Source organism: Amyelois transitella, chromosome 6 (assembly GCF_032362555.1).
Source record: "Amyelois transitella isolate CPQ chromosome 6, ilAmyTran1.1, whole genome shotgun sequence".
NCBI lineage: Eukaryota > Metazoa > Arthropoda > Insecta > Lepidoptera > Pyralidae > Amyelois > Amyelois transitella.
This window is the reverse complement of record NC_083509.1, coordinates 7,087,276-7,105,916: the sequence shown is the minus strand read 5'-3', so window position 1 is coordinate 7,105,916 and position 18,641 is coordinate 7,087,276. Positions and strand designations below refer to the sequence as shown.

The following is an 18,641-nucleotide window of genomic DNA, read 5'->3' as shown; positions in this document are numbered from 1 at the left end:
TAAATGTCTCTTTTGTTTCCCTTCCTACAAATTTAGTGTCGCCGTGTCGACGAGGGAAACAGGAAGACGCTAATGTTTCTCCATATAAATAGGTATAATATTGTTAATACCACTCTTTTGAAGTAAACAAGCCGATTGATAGGTTATTAAGATGATTTGTTGTTGTATTGTGAGGATGAATAAGTAATCTTAATTCAACTATCCGGTCCTAAATGGAAAAAAAAATTGTTGTGTTGATACATTTTAGAAATCTGACTTTCGAGAAGTTTCACACTTTGCTTACAAGTTACAATTCATTCATATAATCACGTCTATAGACAGAGCCAGCAGTCTTGAAAGACTGACAGGGCAAGTTACAAACACGTGATTAACGAATTTTGATGTTTGTTTCTTTGTTTAGAATAAGTATTATATTCATCACGTCAAAGTCTGTTGATGTACTTAGGTATGAAAAATAGAGGAAAATAAAAAAATTAAAACCATGATTTTTTTATATTATTTCTAAAGCTTAACTTTCATCTAGTTATTTCACCTATTTATTATCCAATGTAATTAAAAAGTTATGATGAGCTGTTAAATGATTAAATTTCATCAAAACAGAAGACTGGTTACGATCATTTTAGGTTCTTAACTGTCCGTGTGTACCTAACTAAGTTTTGTTTATATGAAAGAACAATGTTTGATGTAAGCAAAGACAAGTTGAATAAATATTCGACTGAATCTAATAAGTAGGCATATTTCTTAAGGAAGTACAGTATGGTAATGCAATTGCAATTACGGCCTTAGACAAATTGTTTTTGTTTATCACTGACCTGCTACGCTATCTCTATTACTGATGTATTTATTTACGTTGAGTGAACTATAATCATAACGACCCTTGACAAATGACTCTATATGTTAACGGGAGATAAGGCACAACGCTTAGTTACAACTTGAAAAACGGATCGGGAAGACGACTTTAACATATTATAAATATAATAAATAATAAAAAATGGCAATGTTTACAATTTCTGAGGTGAATGCTTTGGATGGAGAACAATTTGAAGCAATTTTCGGGAACGTCATAGAGTTATGTACTGATGCAGCAGTGCAAGCGCAGAAGGAGAAACCGTTTAAAGATGTCAAAAGGTTGTGTGAAGCTTTTGTTCGGTATTTGGACAATCTCACTGAACCAGGTGAAAATAAAAATTTATTTCATGTTTTTAAATAAATATTGCAGACGTTTAGTATAATGAAGGAACAAACCGCCAATGGTACAGACCACTTGAATTGGGTGTCGTATTCAAATCCAATTTACAGTAACTACTTATTCAGGTAAGATATATATAATAAGTATATATCAATATACCGAGTTGCGATTAAAAATACATTATTTTCTCTCATTTTCCATGTTAGAAAAGCTAGTGATTCTACAACTGCACCCCGACTTAGCCGGGCGGATGGCAGCACAGGGCGAACTAACCAGGGAATCTACTGAGGAACAACGCAGCGCTGGTCTGCTGGACCTCTCCAATGAGCAGATGGAAACCATCAACATCAGGAACTATAGGTAATTAACTTTACTTTAGAATTGGCTATTCATTTTGGAGTCAATCTGAGAATTCCTTAAATTTTTTTGTTTAAATTTCTTATTTATATTAAGGCCAAATTTATAAAGCATCATATCTAATATGGCAAAAATTCACAGTTGGTTTTTAAGTATCTTAATATAATCTTTGCAATCTTATTTGCAAAGCTTCTAAATTTGCAATTTTGAGTAAAAATTCAATATTTTTCGACTTCGAGTCGTCGATAAATTTTGGCTAGAGTTCGGGAAATTTTGTTTTTCTGTGCGCATATTGTTAGGATTATGATCTGGATTTTGTATTAATTTAAACAGCATCTACATACATACATATGGTCACGTCTATATCCCTTGCGGGGTAGACAGAGCCAACAGTCTTGAAAAGACTGAATGGCCACGTTCAGCTATTTAGCTTAATGATAGAATTGAGATTCAAATAGTGATAGGTTGCTAACCCATCGCCTAAAAAAGAATCCCGTGTGGTTCCCGGCACTAATATTGCCGTGTGGTTCCCGGCACTAATACAAAAACAAAGAATAGGACCTGTCCGACTTATTCCCATGGTTTTCGTAAAAGGCGACTTAGGCATAGGCTTATAAACTTAGGATTCTTCTTTTAGGCGATGGGCTTAGCAACCTGTCACTATTTAAATCTCAATTCTATCATTAAGCCAAACAGCTGAACGAGGCCTATCCGTCTTTTCAAGACTGTTGGGTCTGTCTACCCCGCAGGGATATAGACGTGATTATATGTATGTACTTAGGTACCTTCTCAATAAGTTATTTTTATAAGACCCTTATATTAGCACTACCTTCGTTATTTAATTAGGTATAAGTAGACTGTTACAGTCGTGCCAAGAAAATGTACATAGCTACTTCTAGGTCAAGCAGAAATAAAAAAATAGCTTCAAATAATTACAAAATCTATCTTAAAGAAGCATTCTAAAAAGCTCCCCAAAAAAGTTAATATTTAGGTACTAGCAAAATCACATTCACTTCTTTTCTCAAACGCTTATTAGAATATTGTGTATCTTAAGATACCACCTAACCTAAGTATAGGTACATAAGTTTCACTTCAATACAACTTCTTTATCCTGGCTTTAGTCCAGGTTGCTTCTTCACCCCGTCTGGAGAGGAGCCCGGGGTATGCCTTTGACCATGGATTAGGTGAGTCAGGTTTTTACACGAAGTAATTCAAGAAACTCAACAATACTGAAATTATCCTTGTGGCGCCATCTGCCGTACAACGGACGTACTTTTTACTGAATGTACCAGCCAATGGTAAGCTAGCGTATCAAGTAAAGTTAACCATATTATTTAGTTTTTCGAAAATCCCATAGAGGAAGATACAATTGCAAACACACCCAATGTTCTGTAAGGTACCATCAATTTTGTAGGTGGAATACCTATATAGAATATCAATATGAAAAAAGTATGGTACTATAAAGCAGTAGTTTATATTGTTTAAGCATTTTATAAAACGTTAGAGGCAAAGATTATTGCAATAGATATTGTCGATTCAAAAAGAAGAAAAATAACAAGAGATTTTTAGCATGAACCATAAATATGAGGCATGAAGAAAACATTTAAGAAATATCAGTTATATTTGAATACTTCGTTCGGAGACTGAACTAAAGATCATAGTTTTCTAAGCTATAATTATATATGTATTTACTTACGTTCATTAATTTTAGTTACAGAGAGAAATTCGGTTTTCCATTTATCATCTGCGCCAGGGAGAACAAAGTACAGTCGATAATAGAAGGGTTGCAGCGTCGGTACAGAAACACCAAAGAACAAGAGATATGTATAGGAATAGAAGAAGTGAAGAAGATATGTCGGCTGAGGATCCTGGATATCGTAAAAAATGATGGATCAATATGATTTGTCTAACCACTTCGTTATATTGTTAACCCTTGACTAAATAGAGGTGTATGTATATATATATATATTTTTAATGTATAATTGTATGATGCTTTTTTAACGAATTAGGCAGTAGTTGTTTAATAAATATATTTTTATTAACATTGTTTTGGATTGATCTGACTTCCATGATGATGCTTAATGTTTCATGGAAATCAGATCAAAAGTTTTTAATGATCTGGGACATTTAGCTGGATCATAAGGTTCAGAAAAGTTAGGCTTTATAAATTTTTTAGTTATTAATATTATAATGTATCATACTTAATAATAATTCCGGTTCTTTTGTGATAGGTTTGGGTTTTTTAACATGTTCGGTGTTAGAAAAAAAAAACCAAAACGGTTTCAGAGGAGGTACACCTTAAGGGCATATAAGAATGTTTTATCTTAAAAAAGATTTTATGAATAATTTATCAACATACATACATACATACATAAAATCACGCCTCTTTCCCGGAGGGGTAGGCAGAGACTACCTCTTTCCACTTGCCACGATCTCTGCATACTTCTTTCGCTTCGTCCACATTCATAACTCTCTTCATACAAGCTCGGCGGTTTCGGGTACTTTTGACCTGACCCTTTACCAGGACGTCCTTAATTTGATCAAGATACGTTCGTCTAGGTCTTCCCACTCCGACCTTTCCCTCCACACTCTCCTTGTATATCTGCTTAGTCAACCTGCTTTCATTCATCCTCTCCACATGACCGAACCATCTTAACATACCCTTTTCTATTCCTGTAACTACATCTTCTTTCACATCACAACATTCCCTTATCACGCTGTTCCTTATCCTGTCACTCAATTTCACACCCATCATACTCCTTAACGCTCTCATTTCCACTGCATTTATTCTGCTTTCATGCTTCTTTTGCCATACCCAACTTTCACTCCCATACATTAATGTCGGGACCAACACGCCCCTGTGCACAGCCAGTCGAGCCTTTTTGGATAGTTTCTGACTGCTCATAAAGGCATGCAAAGCTCCATTCACCATGTTCCCCGCGTTCTCTCCTTTCAATATCACTATCATACTTGCCATCTGATGTAAACTTTGATCCTAGATATACAAACTCTTTCACTTGCTCCACTTTTTCTCCTCCAATCAAAATATTACATGCTGTCATTTCTTTCTCCATTTCAAAAACCAGTGTTTTAGTTTTACTTACGTTCACTTTCATTCCTTTCTCTTTTAAAGCTTCATGCATACAGTTTACCATCTCCTGTAACTCCTCCGCTGATGACGCCAGTATAACCTGATCGTCGGCATAGAGCAGACATTTGACGAGTAACTCATTCATCCTTAATCCACTTTTAGACTCTTTCAAATCTGTCAAACAGCTATCCATAAATAGGTTGAACAGCCACGGTGACGCAACACATCCTTGCCTAACGCCTTTCTCAATCTTAAACCACTCAGTGTGCGCTCCGTTTATCCTGACACAAGCACTCGAATCCTCATATAAGGATTTCAGTGCTCGTATTAAGAGACTGCTCACCCCATGCATAGAAAGTGCTGACCACAATTCATTCCTCTCAACTCTGTCATAGGCCTTTTCCAGATCTACGAATGTGCAATAGACTTTTTGACTCTTGGCCAAAAACTTTTCGGCTATGCACCGCAAGGAAAAGACCTGATCAGTACATCCCATTCCCTTTCGAAATCCCGCTTGAGCATCCCATATTTTGTCATCATATATTATCAACATAATTATTAATTTAATTATATTATTGTTATATTTTTTTTGCATATGATTTTCTACATTATGGTCTAGTCCTCTCATCTCTCTATTAAAGTAATAATTATATATCCATAGAAAGAAACCAACGATTCTATGAAAATATATTCCTTGAATCCAAAAATGCTCACAGTTTTACACTGTTTTATGCAATATCAGCCAATGATAATTTTCCCAACATAAATTAGTGACTAGGAATGGCATATCAAATTCTTGACTGGTATTTTTTTTATTTTATTGCATTGTTTGAGGTATTCAGAAACAATTGTTATGTATTGCAGAGTTTGAAAATAAATTTATCAAGTTACAGAAAAAACTAAAAATCAACATACCAAGGTACAGTGTGTATTATTTTATTAAAATTACATACCAAATAAATGATAGACTTAACTAGTTCACAACAACCCAATTGATCTCTCTACCACAGCATGGGGTTGCCCAGCTACTTCACACAAGTCTGGTGTATTGAGAATGTCTTCAAAGCCAATGTCCAGGTATCGGCCAGTCAGGACATCCCGCTGTAAGTTGGAGCTTGGCAGGAATGGGAGACGACCAACCTGAAACATTATACATATGATTTTTTTCTATTATTTTATAAAAAGAAACATTATGTCCTGTTTTTTGTCAGTTAATAATTTTGTTCTTCAAATAACATGTAGTTTTGATGAGCCATGAGTAATAAGCTCATGACCCTCAATGGATGTGGTCTGTTAAATGTAGCATTTGATCAGTTGTTTTTCTAATTCCCACATGCTTTTCATTTAATGAATGAATTGTTAATGCTTCTATCTTTAGTTGCCAGCTTACACTGACTTAAAGAGAGATTACATTTATAATCCATGAGATAAAGTTAAAAAATATTATAAAAGTCAAAGCTTTGTCTGTTACTCTTTCACAGAAAAACAGAATGTCCAATTTAAAAAAAAATTGTATGAATATAGTTGACCACCTGAGATGATAAAGATATACATACATACATACATACATACATAAAATCACGCCTCTTTCCCGGAGGGGTAGGCAGAGACTACCTCTTTCCACTTGCCACGATCTCTGCATACTTCTTTCGCTTCGTCCACATTCATAACTCTCTTCATACAAGCTCGGCGGTTTCGGGTACTTTTGACCTGACCCTTTACCAGGACGTCCTTAATTTGATCAAGATACGTTCGTCTAGGTCTTCCCACTCCGACCTTTCCCTCCACACTCTCCTTGTATATCTGCTTAGTCAACCTGCTTTCATTCATCCTCTCCACATGACCGAACCATCTTAACATACCCTTTTCTATTCCTGTAACTACATCTTCTTTCACATCACAACATTCCCTTATCACGCTGTTCCTTATCCTGTCACTCAATTTCACACCCATCATACTCCTTAACGCTCTCATTTCCACTGCATTTATTCTGCTTTCATGCTTCTTTTGCCATACCCAACTTTCACTCCCATACATTAATGTCGGGACCAACACGCCCCTGTGCACAGCCAGTCGAGCCTTTTTGGATAGTTTCTGACTGCTCATAAAGGCATGCAAAGCTCCATTCACCATGTTCCCCGCGTTCACTCTCCTTTCAATATCACTATCATACTTGCCATCTGATGTAAACTTTGATCCTAGATATACAAACTCTTTCACTTGCTCCACTTTTTCTCCTCCAATCAAAATATTACATGCTGTCATTTCTTTCTCCATTTCAAAAACCAGTGTTTTAGTTTTACTTACGTTCACTTTCATTCCTTTCTCTTTTAAAGCTTCATGCATACAGTTTACCATCTCCTGTAACTCCTCCGCTGATGACGCCAGTATAACCTGATCGTCGGCATAGAGCAGACATTTGACGAGTAACTCATTCATCCTTAATCCACTTTTAGACTCTTTCAAATCTGTCAAGCAGCTATCCATAAATAGGTTGAACAGCCACGGTGACGCAACACATCCTTGCCTAACGCCTTTCTCAATCTTAAACCACTCAGTGTGCGCTCCGTTTATCCTGACACAAGCACTCGAATCCTCATATAAGGATTTCAGTGCTCGTATTAAGAGACTGCTCACCCCATGCATAGAAAGTGCTGACCACAATTCATTCCTCTCAACTCTGTCATAGGCCTTTTCCAGATCTACGAATGTGCAATAGACTTTTTGACTCTTGGCCAAAAACTTTTCGGCTATGCACCGCAAGGAAAAGACCTGATCAGTACATCCCATTCCCTTTCGAAATCCCGCTTGAGCATCCCATATTTTGTCATCAGTTTCATTCCTGACTCTATTAATCAATACCTTAGCATACAATTTGCCGACGACGCTAAGCAGGCTTATACCACGATAATTTTTGCAGTCCAGCTGTGACCCTTTTCCTTTGTAAAGTGGCACGATAACAGCCTTACACCAATCTTTTGGTACTCGGCCGCTTCTCCAACACAAATTGAAAAGGCAGTACAACTGACTAGCTACTACGCCTTTTCCTGCTTTAAGCATCTCGACCGACACTCTATCACACCCAGCAGCCTTTCCCGCTTTCATACTCTTAAGTGCTTCCACAATTTCGAACATTTCAATTTCGCCTTCCATCTCATTCTCTTTTTCTTCGCTATAGCAGAAATCTTTCTTATTTCCTTCCTTTTTTTCAAATAAACTTTCAAAATAGTCCTTCCATATCTTTAGTACACATTCTTCTCCTTTCACAACGCTACCATCCTGGCATCTGATCCTAGTCAGCTCTCTGGTTATAGTATTTCCTCGGGCTGACCTTACGGATTTACAGAATACTTTCAGATTTGACTGAAAGTCTTCTGATAGCCTTTTATCAAAATCCTCTTTATACTCTTCTTTCTTTCTAATCACAGCTTTCTTAACCAAATCTTTCATTTTCTTATATTCCTTACGTGCTTCATTCACATCTTCATCTATAACCTCTTGCATTCTTAAGTTAGCTTTTGCTGCTAACAAATCCAGCCATGCTTTCTTCTTTAATCGCACAAGTTCTTGCACATCTTTACTCATCCACGCATTATTGTGATTTTTTCCTTTCCTTCTTCTACTTACACCACACACTTCAACAGCTACTTTCACAATTCTTTCTTTAAATTCCTTCCATCCATCTTCAATATCGCTCATTTCCTCTAAATCTTCAAATTCATCCTTCAGTCTATTAATATACTTCTTACCTACATCCATATCTTGCAAATTTTCTACTTTTACTCTTTCCAAAGCGCTGGTTTGCTCCCTTACCCTGTGCCGCCAGCGATTGAAGATACCCCTTATCCGGGATATCACCAGTAAATGGTCCGAGTCAATGCCAGCACCGCGATATGCACGGGTATCCAGCACTTTGTTCTTCAATCTTTCATCTACAATCACAAAGTCTATCATACTTTTTAAAATACCTTCCACTCTTGTGTAGGTGTGGATCTCTTTATGTTGAAACATTGAGTTCGACACAAAAAGATCCCACTCTAGACAAATTTCTAATACACTTCTTCCATTATCATTCACCTTTTCGTCACCAAACGCACCAAGCACCTTCTCATATCCATCACGCTTTACACCCACCCATCCATTAAAATCACCTAACATAATAATCTTCTCATTTGGCTTGGTAACTTTCAATACTTCTCTTACACTATTCCAGAACTCCTCGTTTTCGCTTTTTGCTGATGTTGTACCCCTCGAACCCACATCCCAAGGTGCATAAACACCTAGAACGAAGATCCGAGTGATTCCAACTTTCAGCCTAATCCATAGAAGACGAGGGCTGACACACTCATACTCATTCACGCACTCAGCCATTCGTGCAGAGAGAATTAGACCGACCCCTTGACAGCCTCGGCTGGTACTGGAAATTCCAGACCAATACGCCGTGTAAGGGCCGTGCTGCGTCGCGTCGCATCCTTTCCGCTTCGTTTCATTCACGCACAACACATCCAAACGTCTTTCATCCATCATCTGGCATACTTCCTCAATCTTATCCTTCATTCCTCCTCTTACATTCATCGTCGCAAAGCGGCTTTCAGCAGACCGCATACCGCTCCCGCCGGGAACGAGACGTGATGGGGTGCGGACACCATCGCCGCCATTTAGGTGCTCTTTTAAAAAATTTGCATCCATGCGATTCCCACGAGACGCAAGGGAACAATTTTGTCCGCCCCAGCAGAGCCCCGCATGCCAGGGTAAGGCTAGCCATTACCTGGGGGTCGCCCAACCCCATGGCGGAAGTGGCACGCTCGAGACTAGGCTCGCCCCTAGCCATGCATCCATCGGCGCGGCAGACCTTAGATTGGCAGTTGAAAAGATAAGAAGAATAAAAGATATCAAATAAAGACAAAGTTTAATATCTGGATATTCATACACTAGCAAAGTCCCAGGCAAATCTAGTAATACACAAAACAAAATTGTCTATCATAAATGTTGCTTACTTTACTAGCAAACTTCCTTTCCATAGAAAGTTTCAGTGGCGCTTGTAGACCCTGGATATTGCGGAGCATAGCCATGTTCATCTTCTCCTCATTGAAGTGGTACTGAAATTGAAAATGAAGAAAACATGTTTAAATTTGGAAATATTAAAGATAGAAACATTTAAATCCCTTGCTGCAATTGACTCCAACTATTCAAGATGTAAATTGTCAGGGCCTCCCTGAAAATTTTCATCATTCATCACCATTGATAACCTAATATACTTTTTGGACCTAAGAATGGTAAAGATGATGATTGCTATATTATTTAGACTAAATATATTTTGATTTTACATAAATTGGGTGTGTGTATGTAATTTGTATAGATAAGTGGCCTTGTTAATAGCAGGAGTTTCAAAATTAATGTTATTACTGCATTATATTACTTACATTTCTTTCTGACACCTCTAAGGGATGTGATGTTCCTAGTTTGAGTTTAGAGCCACCAATTCCAGCAACAAGGGGATCTGGAACTCCAAATGGGCCTTCATGTACCTTGATTTTAGCCCCATGTTCGGGCTTTACTTTAATTGGAGGAAGTCCGAAACTCTGAAAGTAATGCAAATATGATTTGTATTTTAAAATAAAACTCGTGTAATGCTAATGTTACTTTATACCAGTTTCTTTATAAATTGCAATATTTTATACTTCTGATTCTGAGTAAATGCTTCTCGTATATAATTCCAGCTTTAGATATAGGTTTGGATAAAATAAACTTATGATACAGCAAAAAAACAAAAAAATAAATTAATACGGTGTCACGAAAAACATGTTACTGTAAATACTAACCATGGTGATTGCAGGATTATATTTTCAATATAAATATAGGACCGAAATTGTGCACAAGTTTTATATACTTCAATTAATTATTTCAATTTAAAATACAGCAAGAACAAGAAATACCGTAGAATGATTAGCAGAATCCAAAATCACAAATCAAACAGGCAGATGGCAGTGGCAGGATGCAAGAATTGACAGAAGTTGACAGTGACAATGACAAGTGACGCGACAGTGGCGTAAATGTTACCAGCTATCACAAATATCGTGGTGGAATAATCGGTACCTACCTAGTTGATACCTAGTATTACTGTCTACTGTGACCGTCTATGATTACCTACTGTATAGATCTATAAATATAACCTACGTGTTCCCGTGAATCAATCGTATCGTATCGTATCAACATGAATTAGTTGGCCAATGGAGGCGGCTTATCTGCTGTAGATGAAGAAGAAATTTGTGGAAAGTATTTAGTGTCAGTGAGTGAGGAAACACATTGTGAGTGGCCCAGTTCGCGCTTGGTTGGGTTGATGAGATACTATAACAGAGAACATAATCAAATCCATGAGAATTCCCTTGCCCTATGTGTTACGGGGATACGGGACAAATTACACAGATTTACATAGGTACTTACTTACATACATACAATCACGTCTCTTTACTGGTGGGGTAGACTACACTTTTAAATCTGTGTGCATACCTACCTTTTCATAGGCCAAAAGAAATATACTAAATACTAAACTAAAACGATACAATTACCTATCATGTATCTTAAAATGGTTTTTATACTTATAGGTATAATATAGATAAACATTCACAACATGCAAGACCCAAGCTATTCAGTAAAAAGTAGCAGCAAGCCACCAGCAAGCAGACTCAATAGGTACTTACTACACACAACCTCCACCACACTCAAAGCGCCATTATACAGAGGCAGTCATTTCGAAATTGATGTCGTACTCTAACTTATTGACATTAATCAAAACCAAAACATCTCGAGGCAAAAATTACATCAAACCTACAACCTCAGCTCAGACATAAATAATATTTTACAAAAATACAATAACTTTTGGATTACCTAATTTTAACAATTATTTTATAATCAATTGTTGTAAGAAATCGTGATGGCTGGCCGAGGTCCTAAAAAGGAAATAGTAAGTAATTAAAATATGAAGGGTACTTCAAATTTGTATAGGTGTACTTTGTTAGGTTTAAAAGTAGCTTCATACTTACGGCATATCTATCAATTACATTATGTAGTATACCTTAAATTGCTAAGGGATAGGATACGATCATTGGGTCATGCCCATGTAGTGCACTGAAGACCCAACAGAAGATAAATGTCAGAAAGCAGACCTTAGGCTCTGAAGCCCAGTAATTAATAGGTACCTACCTACTTAGTAGAAATTACCCATTTTAGAATCATGGCCAATTGCCTACACCGAGCTCGTCTCCAGAGAGGAGAGAGAATGTAACCGGACTAATGTCGGGAGAAAAAGACTAACGTAACTTATTAGTCTGAAATCAACTTTAGGTCCTAATTTTGAATTATATTTTTAATGAAATACCTAGTTTGAAAAATAAACTTATCTGGAATAATAGTGAATACCTCTTAGCATTATTATTAGGTACTTCCAGTATTATCATTTCCCATGCTTTGGAGTTGTGACAGTATTGTCATGGAATAATATAAAACTTTATAGTCTCTCGAAGGATAATTCAGTTTTTCAAATTAAAGTAATCTTTACAAATTACAAAGGATCCCGAGGAGTTAATGAGAAAGAAGTTCAAAGCGAAATGCCAGTTTCGTGCTCTTGGTCGTCTGGTGATGGCCAACACTTATTGGTTGATAGAAGCCGTTGACCATTACGAAGGCGTTGAAGATGTAAAGAGAAGAGTGGAACAGGCTGTACGAGGAAAAGCCAAGAAGAAACAACTCCTGACGATACATGTCGGTTTGCTTCTGTTAGACCTGTATCTACTTAATGCAAAATATTATTTAGCTTTTATTCGATGCTTCGTTCGCATGAGAATTCTTGAAAGTCATTTCATAACATCTCACATTAGGAAAAGCGTTGGGCAAGTAACAGCATACTAATGGAAGATCAACTGATTAATTTTGGTCATCATAATTTACAAGTCCCTTTAGCTTGTCTTCTCAAGTGATCCGTGAGATTATTCACGAACTTTTATATCTTCGGTAAGGCATTTTTTACTTTCTCTCACTGTTTCTGCGATTCCGGTAATAAGATTTAGACTGAGAGCCCTAATGAGACAAATACCTTGTCACAGTCCATTGAACATGCTTTGATGTGCTATTTGTAACTTAAATTTAACATTCCACTGATCTTCTTCCAGTTCGATGGACTTCCAATATTCAGGAGAGTTCTTAAAATTATGCGTAAAGTCTGAAAAACCTAATAAATGCTCTTCAAATATATCCAGTTCAATTTATCAGAAATAATTGTTATTTTTTAGGATAAAGCATTATTAAATAAACCAGCTGAAGAAAGAACAGATCAAGAAAAGAAATATCTTTACCGCATTATCGGAGGTCTTAAATGTTTTAAAAGATATCCGAATGTAAGTAGAGAACTATAGGTACCTATATTATTGAAATCAAATTATTTTAAAAATTTTGATGATAGGAATAAATCCTTGCAATGGATTGGCCTCAAATTAATAGATATTGTATATCGTTGCAATACGTTGATTAAGTAGAACTATGCCTCTGGGTAAGAAAGGATGAGTTTTAAGTTTTTTACTCTTCACATAACATGCAGTGGAAAAATTTAGCTGAAACTTTTCAATTGGTCGTTTCTATTATACTAACCATCTAAGAAGATAATAACTGCCAATTTATATATGTATGTATATACCTCCCTAGTTCTGGTGGTGGTTCTATGTACTTATGGCCTACCCTGCACTTTTTGTATTTATAGCACGTAAAAAAGAAGCTCGCAGCGGTGACATATTTCAAATACTACAGCCCTGGACGAGCCATAGTTCGTCAGCACCACGAGGCGCATGCCCTTTACTTCATCGTGACTGGTGACGTCGTCGTAAGTCAGCTGATTTACGATGAGCTAATCCAGCAATATGTGTCCGTTGACGTCGGTGTCATGCATCCTGGTGATATGTTCGGAGAGGTTTCTCTGCTGCATAACATTCCCAGGACTGCTACATGTACCACATCAGGTTAGACTCAATTAATCTGGGATGTTTTTTCTGGGAAAGTTTTGTTATATTGGGTATGATTTTGGCTGGCAAGAACTCTGTGATTTAAGATAAATTAGATGGTCACCTTTTTCATCTTTTATGTCAGCAATTGCAGTACATATAAGAAGGATGTCACATATACCTTAGTACTTATAAAACGTATGACACGGGGCATACACCTTGTTGCTACCGGGATAGTGGCCGTAAATGGGTATATTTTTTCATTGAAATCTATTTCTTAATCATTATTCTCGTAATATAATTAATATTAAATCGTTTTCTTAAGCGTAACAGCCTGCAATGGCCAGCTGGGCGTGGCCTTTCAGTCTTTTGATGATTGTTGGTTCTGTCTGCCCCGCAGGAGATGTAGACAAGATTATAGGTTATGTTATGTTAACAGTCTGCAATGGGAGAGAAGCAATAAATATTTTTTTTCATTAGCATTCTAATGTTTCATTAGTTACTTAGAAATAACGAAAGGTTTATTCTAAAGAATTTTTATGTTTAAACCTTGCGCAAACTAGTTTCTAGTAAAAAAAGGCGCCAGCTGGTCCCGTACAGTACAGTCTCTTTTTTTAATTCTAGGATAACACCTACAATCAATAGGTCATTGTAGGTGTTATCTTAGAAATTAACATCCGCATTGAAAGCGTTACTGTCTGTCTGACGACCTTCCTCTTCCATTACTGAAGAATACCTGTTTGCTTTTGGGCATATTATTAAAATGCATTAAAAGATTTCTTGAACTTACGAATGATACTCTAAGGGTCATGAACGTTCAAAGAGCTCGACAACTACTTTACATAAAGTGCCTTAAACTTGTTTATTGTCTACATGATAGTGTAAAAATACAACCACTCACAATTATTTCTTACTTAGGTAAGTATCTATGTTTCTTGATTCTGAGGAATTTTTCTTTGCGACATCGATCAAACCATCCATGTTGACGTAGCCAAGGATACGACCCTCATTTAAGTTTCAAAAGGTACGAATAGTGAATTTGAACTTTTCTACTAGATCATTGCGAACTCTTAGCCCTGATGAAGGAGGATTTCAAGAACGTTTTGCTCGCTTCAGTGCAGAAGCAATGGGACGAAGTGAGAGATGCCATGTCAGCCTTCACATACTTCGATGCTCTTGACGAGGTAAATATTAGAAAGTCTTATCTACCTACTTCATAAATATACTTATAATTTTTTTTCAATACTGTTGGCTCTCTCCATTTCGTTAGGAATAACGACGTGATTATATGCATTTGTACGTATGTTATTTAGAAAAGTCACATTGTGGTGGATAGGTTCCTATATTTTAAATGAACATACATTCATATAGTTAAGTCTAATTCCTTACTGAGTAGACAGTGTCTATGATCCCGAAAAAATTGGAAATTTAAATGTATTGAATAAAAATTCAGTTATTTTTCTAAGACAATGTGACTAGCTATAGGTACTTTGAGTACTCGCAATAAATATAAGTATCTACTAAAATATTTTTCTTTTTTTAAAAGAAAGTTCTAAGCCAATGATCTCCAATATATTCCGGATTAACTGATTGAATATTATTTTCTATTGTTTGTAGGTAGCTCGTCGTGAGGGTTGTATTGTGGCTAAAATGAAGTCGTATGATGCAAACGAGACCCTCCTTGGGGACGGCGTGGGAGTGGCCAATTTTGTCTACTTTATTCTATCAGGTCGTTGTCAGATGGTTGAGTCAATTCAAGTGATCACTAAAACTCATTTAGGGCGCAATTCTTACACGCTATATGATCCTTACGTAAGTACTAGCGTTTGCACATGATTCCGTCTGAGTAAAGCGATTAAGATTACACCGTCGTAATAGAACACACACAAAAGTGTATGTTGTATCACCACATTCTTTCTCTGCATCAAAACACTGGAACCCTGAGCATATTGAAGAAAAAATATGTAATCAATGGTTTAAATCAATTTCCAGATACCTGTAGAAGAAAGCGAACAAGATTTCGATGAGAAATATTTTGGCGCGTACAAAAATTTGAATAAAGGCAGCAAAGAGAGTAGAGCTTCGGCTGAGGCATCAGGGACTAAACAAGATAAGCCTAGTACTTCACAGGTGAAAGCGGCTGATGATCAAGATACAAGTGGTATATTGAAATCTTCCATGAGAAAACCAAAATCATCAGCTGAATTTAAACCAGAAAATGAGGAGATTGTAAAAGAGGAAAGCAAGGCAGAAGTGGGATTTGGGGTTAATTCTGAAGTGCTTCACGAACCCTCAGGGTTAAAAGAAATCACCAGCAAACCGCTCTTTTCGCGTGAAGGTGAACTAACTCGAGAATCTGTAAGGTATTATTATGGTCTTAATGAAGACGTCATACCTATCTTTAGATACATCTACATTTATACATATTCTAAAGTACGCCCGCGTGAAAAGAAACCGGTATTTTCCGTTTCTGCGAGAATTTTGGGTTTCGTGGTCCACGTAAGATAATGATTCAGGTCTAGATAAGTCAGATTATTTCGAGTTGCCATTTAATCGAATGGATGGATACTCAAGCACTGTACTGTGACTTAGTCCGGATGAGTGCTGGAGTATTTTGATCACAAGGTTCGGTAAATAAAAATGCGGAAAGCGACAACATGCCGTGGTCGATAGTAGCCACACAATTTTAGTCTTTAAATCCTGTACATTTGGGACCGGCTTATTGTGATTATTGCACTATGTAGAAGTACGGATAAACAATGGAACGATCCCATACTGCAGGAAAATCTTTTGTTTTTATCGTCACTTTTCTGGTGACTTTTGGTTCTGTTTAATTATAAGGAATAAATAACGCAACTAAATATTAGTTGCGTTATTCCTTATCTCTTCTCTCGTCTTTTTACGCATTGTGATATAAAATTATAAGTTATTTAATTTTCTTTGAAAAATGGCTAACAGTGATGAGTTAAATTATTGAAATAATATTTTATCCTGGTGCAAACGAAAGAATTTGCCTTTTTTCAGGCTTAGCGTTTTGCCTGAAGCTATGAAGATGCCACCTAATGTAAAGACATACTTTATGCAGGTATATTTGTTATTGTTATGTTAATAATTTTGTACATACATACTAACCGTGTCAGCTAAGTAGACCCCGAAGTTCTATTAGCCACGAAACACAATACCTATGTAACGGCCATGCCTTTAAGCATCTTTATTGACTTTTTAATTTGTGCGAGAAGAAAGTTGCTGGCATAGAACATGTTTCTCTTACTCACCAGACCATTTAACTAGACCTTATCAAAATTGTATGAAATATGATACGTGTAGGTATGTCAGTTGAATCCTGGGGCCAGCTTCGGCTTCGGAGAGAACATGCGTGACCGGCGGATCGTGGCACTCACGCCTGTGGACTGCATGTTGATGCCAAAGATATGGCTGCTACAGAAAAATACAGCTAATATCTGGACTCGCATACAACATTATTTGGAGAAAAAGGTAAACAATAGAATTGTAAGATTAGATCCGTAATAATAAAAACTTCTTTATTGATTTTGTTTGTTACTGTATATTGATAAACGTAAGGAAATTTAAAAGAAGAATTTAAACTTAATGTTTTATCAGTTGTATAGTTACCAATCACAGTTACCAATAGAAGCAGAATCTTATATCTAAACATATATTGTGTTAACATCAAATATCTACATTTACTGATACGCCAATATTATGTAGGTGTCCTCATACTCGTAGAATCAAAACCTGTTTTGGCATGTCCCATGTAAAGTCATATCAACTCCTATTGTGGCACTCACGCGTTGCTCGCCCACTGCCTTGACTACTCGGTTGGTGAACCTAACTGGTTTTAGTAGCTCGATAGGATTTAGAATACATTGAAATCTAAATAACAACAATAATCATTGTACGCAAGTAATGGTAGTTATATCGTATCGATTTCTTTACCGATCATAGTAGACCCAGCGTTTTCCCAAGGATATTCCTTTCCGGGACTGGGACAATTGACACAAATATAATGATATAATATTTGGTCGAAGTAAAAAAGTATAAATAACTAAGGCTGGCTGACTGAACTGAGCTGGCCAACGCTATGTTTGAACTGCCTTCAAGCTCCTTGCTCGTTTCGGCTCTGAACGGGACGTGTTTTGTCCGGAGTCTAAGAAAACATTGGTACATGCTAAATTATCTATGGATTGGATTGGACTTGTACATTATCTATGGATTCGGTCACACCACAAACAATCATACCCATGTTCGGGCTCAATTCCAGCTACGTCTCGTGTGTGGCTTTGATGTGAGGGGTTTCTTGAAATTGTTTTTTATTTATTTTTCTTTTTGTACAGATACCCACAAAGAAGCAGCTGTTCAAAGAGTTTGTCTCCCAACGGCGTTGGCAAGATTTCCGCAACCAGATGGTGGATGACGTGGTCAGCCGCTCCAATACCGTCAACTGGACTTCCGTTCATGATGTCCCGTACTCTATCAGAATGGAAGAAATGCTCGATATTTAATATAATATGATTTTATTGTAATCAGAGTTGTAGTATTTTTTTATATTCCTACTTTCCTTTTTAATTTAGTAACAAAATGGAAGCTTCGCCTCTATTATAACTTAAGAATCTGCAAATCATAGGTAAGTATGCTTCGTTATTGTTACTCATGTGGAGAGGATGAATGAGAGCAGGTTGACTAAGCAGATATACAAGGAGAGTGTGGAGGGAAAGGTCGGAGTGGGAAGACCTAGACGAACGTATCTTGATCAAATTAAGGACGTCCTGGTAAAGGGTCAGGTCAAAAGTACCCGAAACCGCCGAGCTTGTATGAAGAGAGTTATGAATGTGGATGAAGCGAAGGAAGTATGCAGAGATCGTGGCAAGTGGAAAGAGGTAGTCTCTGCCTACCCCTCCGGGAAAGAGGCGTGATTTTATGTATGTATGTATGTACTTAACATAATTAGTTTAATGATTTCGGATGTGTTTCAAAACTTGAAGAAGCTTCAAGG

At 36.9% G+C, this 18,641-nt stretch overlaps 3 protein-coding genes across 8 annotated transcripts; 2 read left to right on the top strand and 1 right to left on the bottom strand.

Annotated features, from left to right (window-relative positions):
* Window positions 1-617: 617 nt before the first annotated feature.
* On the top strand, window positions 618-3,906 carry LOC106131191 (2-oxo-4-hydroxy-4-carboxy-5-ureidoimidazoline decarboxylase). The gene is made up of 3 exons (XM_013330200.2): window positions 618-1,175; window positions 1,396-1,549; window positions 3,258-3,906. The coding sequence occupies exons 1-3, from the start codon at window positions 992-994 to the stop codon at window positions 3,445-3,447; spliced, it is 528 nt and encodes a 175-aa protein (XP_013185654.2). The 5' UTR covers window positions 618-991; the 3' UTR covers window positions 3,448-3,906.
* A 1,651-nt stretch (window positions 3,907-5,557) lies between these two features.
* LOC106131173 (proteasome maturation protein) lies at window positions 5,558-10,620 on the bottom strand. The gene is made up of 4 exons (XM_013330174.2): window positions 10,460-10,620; window positions 10,061-10,219; window positions 9,635-9,736; window positions 5,558-5,777 (listed from the first exon to the last, which is right to left on the bottom strand). Exons 1-4 carry the CDS (start codon window positions 10,460-10,462, stop codon window positions 5,616-5,618), a joined length of 426 nt encoding a protein of 141 aa, XP_013185628.2. The 5' UTR covers window positions 10,463-10,620; the 3' UTR covers window positions 5,558-5,615.
* A 144-nt stretch (window positions 10,621-10,764) lies between these two features.
* Window positions 10,765-18,176, top strand: LOC106131076 (uncharacterized). Of its 6 annotated transcripts, none has more exons than XM_060944865.1 (11): window positions 10,765-10,945; window positions 11,478-11,601; window positions 12,207-12,398; window positions 12,926-13,030; window positions 13,390-13,645; window positions 14,684-14,811; window positions 15,245-15,439; window positions 15,620-15,990; window positions 16,652-16,712; window positions 16,955-17,122; window positions 17,983-18,176. In XM_060944865.1, the coding sequence occupies exons 2-11, from the start codon at window positions 11,572-11,574 to the stop codon at window positions 18,148-18,150; spliced, it is 1,674 nt and encodes a 557-aa protein (XP_060800848.1). In that variant the 5' UTR covers window positions 10,765-10,945; window positions 11,478-11,571; the 3' UTR covers window positions 18,151-18,176. The 6 variants fall into 6 exon arrangements, with proteins under 6 accessions (XP_060800848.1, XP_060800847.1, XP_060800846.1 ...); XM_060944864.1 differs by having other exon boundaries at window positions 11,379-11,601; XM_060944863.1 differs by having other exon boundaries at window positions 10,765-11,073; window positions 11,243-11,601.
* The last annotated feature ends 465 nt before the right edge of the window (window positions 18,177-18,641 follow it).

What these genes read in the sequence shown, in the direction of transcription:
- LOC106131191 (XM_013330200.2), top strand. Translation starts at nt 992, where the DNA reads ATGGCAATGTTTACAATTTCTGAGGTGAATGCTTTGGATGGAGAACAA. An exon ending in GGACAATCTCACTGAACCAG is followed by an intron (nt 1,176 to 1,395) that starts GTGAAAATAAAA and finishes TTTCCATGTTAG; the next exon opens with AAAAGCTAGTGATTCTACAA. An exon ending in ATCAACATCAGGAACTATAG is followed by an intron (nt 1,550 to 3,257) that starts GTAATTAACTTT and finishes CATTAATTTTAG; the next exon opens with TTACAGAGAGAAATTCGGTT.
- LOC106131173 (XM_013330174.2), bottom strand. An exon ending in TAGAGGTGTCAGAAAGAAAT is followed by an intron (nt 9,737 to 10,060) that starts GTAAGTAATATA and finishes TTTCAATTTCAG; the next exon opens with TACCACTTCAATGAGGAGAA. An exon ending in AAAGGAAGTTTGCTAGTAAA is followed by an intron (nt 5,778 to 9,634) that starts GTAAGCAACATT and finishes ATAATGTTTCAG; the next exon opens with GTTGGTCGTCTCCCATTCCT.
- LOC106131076 (XM_060944865.1), top strand. Translation starts at nt 11,572, where the DNA reads ATGGCTGGCCGAGGTCCTAAAAAGGAAATA. An exon ending in GTTTTAAAAGATATCCGAAT is followed by an intron (nt 13,031 to 13,389) that starts GTAAGTAGAGAA and finishes TTGTATTTATAG; the next exon opens with CACGTAAAAAAGAAGCTCGC. An exon ending in TGCTACATGTACCACATCAG is followed by an intron (nt 13,646 to 14,683) that starts GTTAGACTCAAT and finishes CTTTTCTACTAG; the next exon opens with ATCATTGCGAACTCTTAGCC.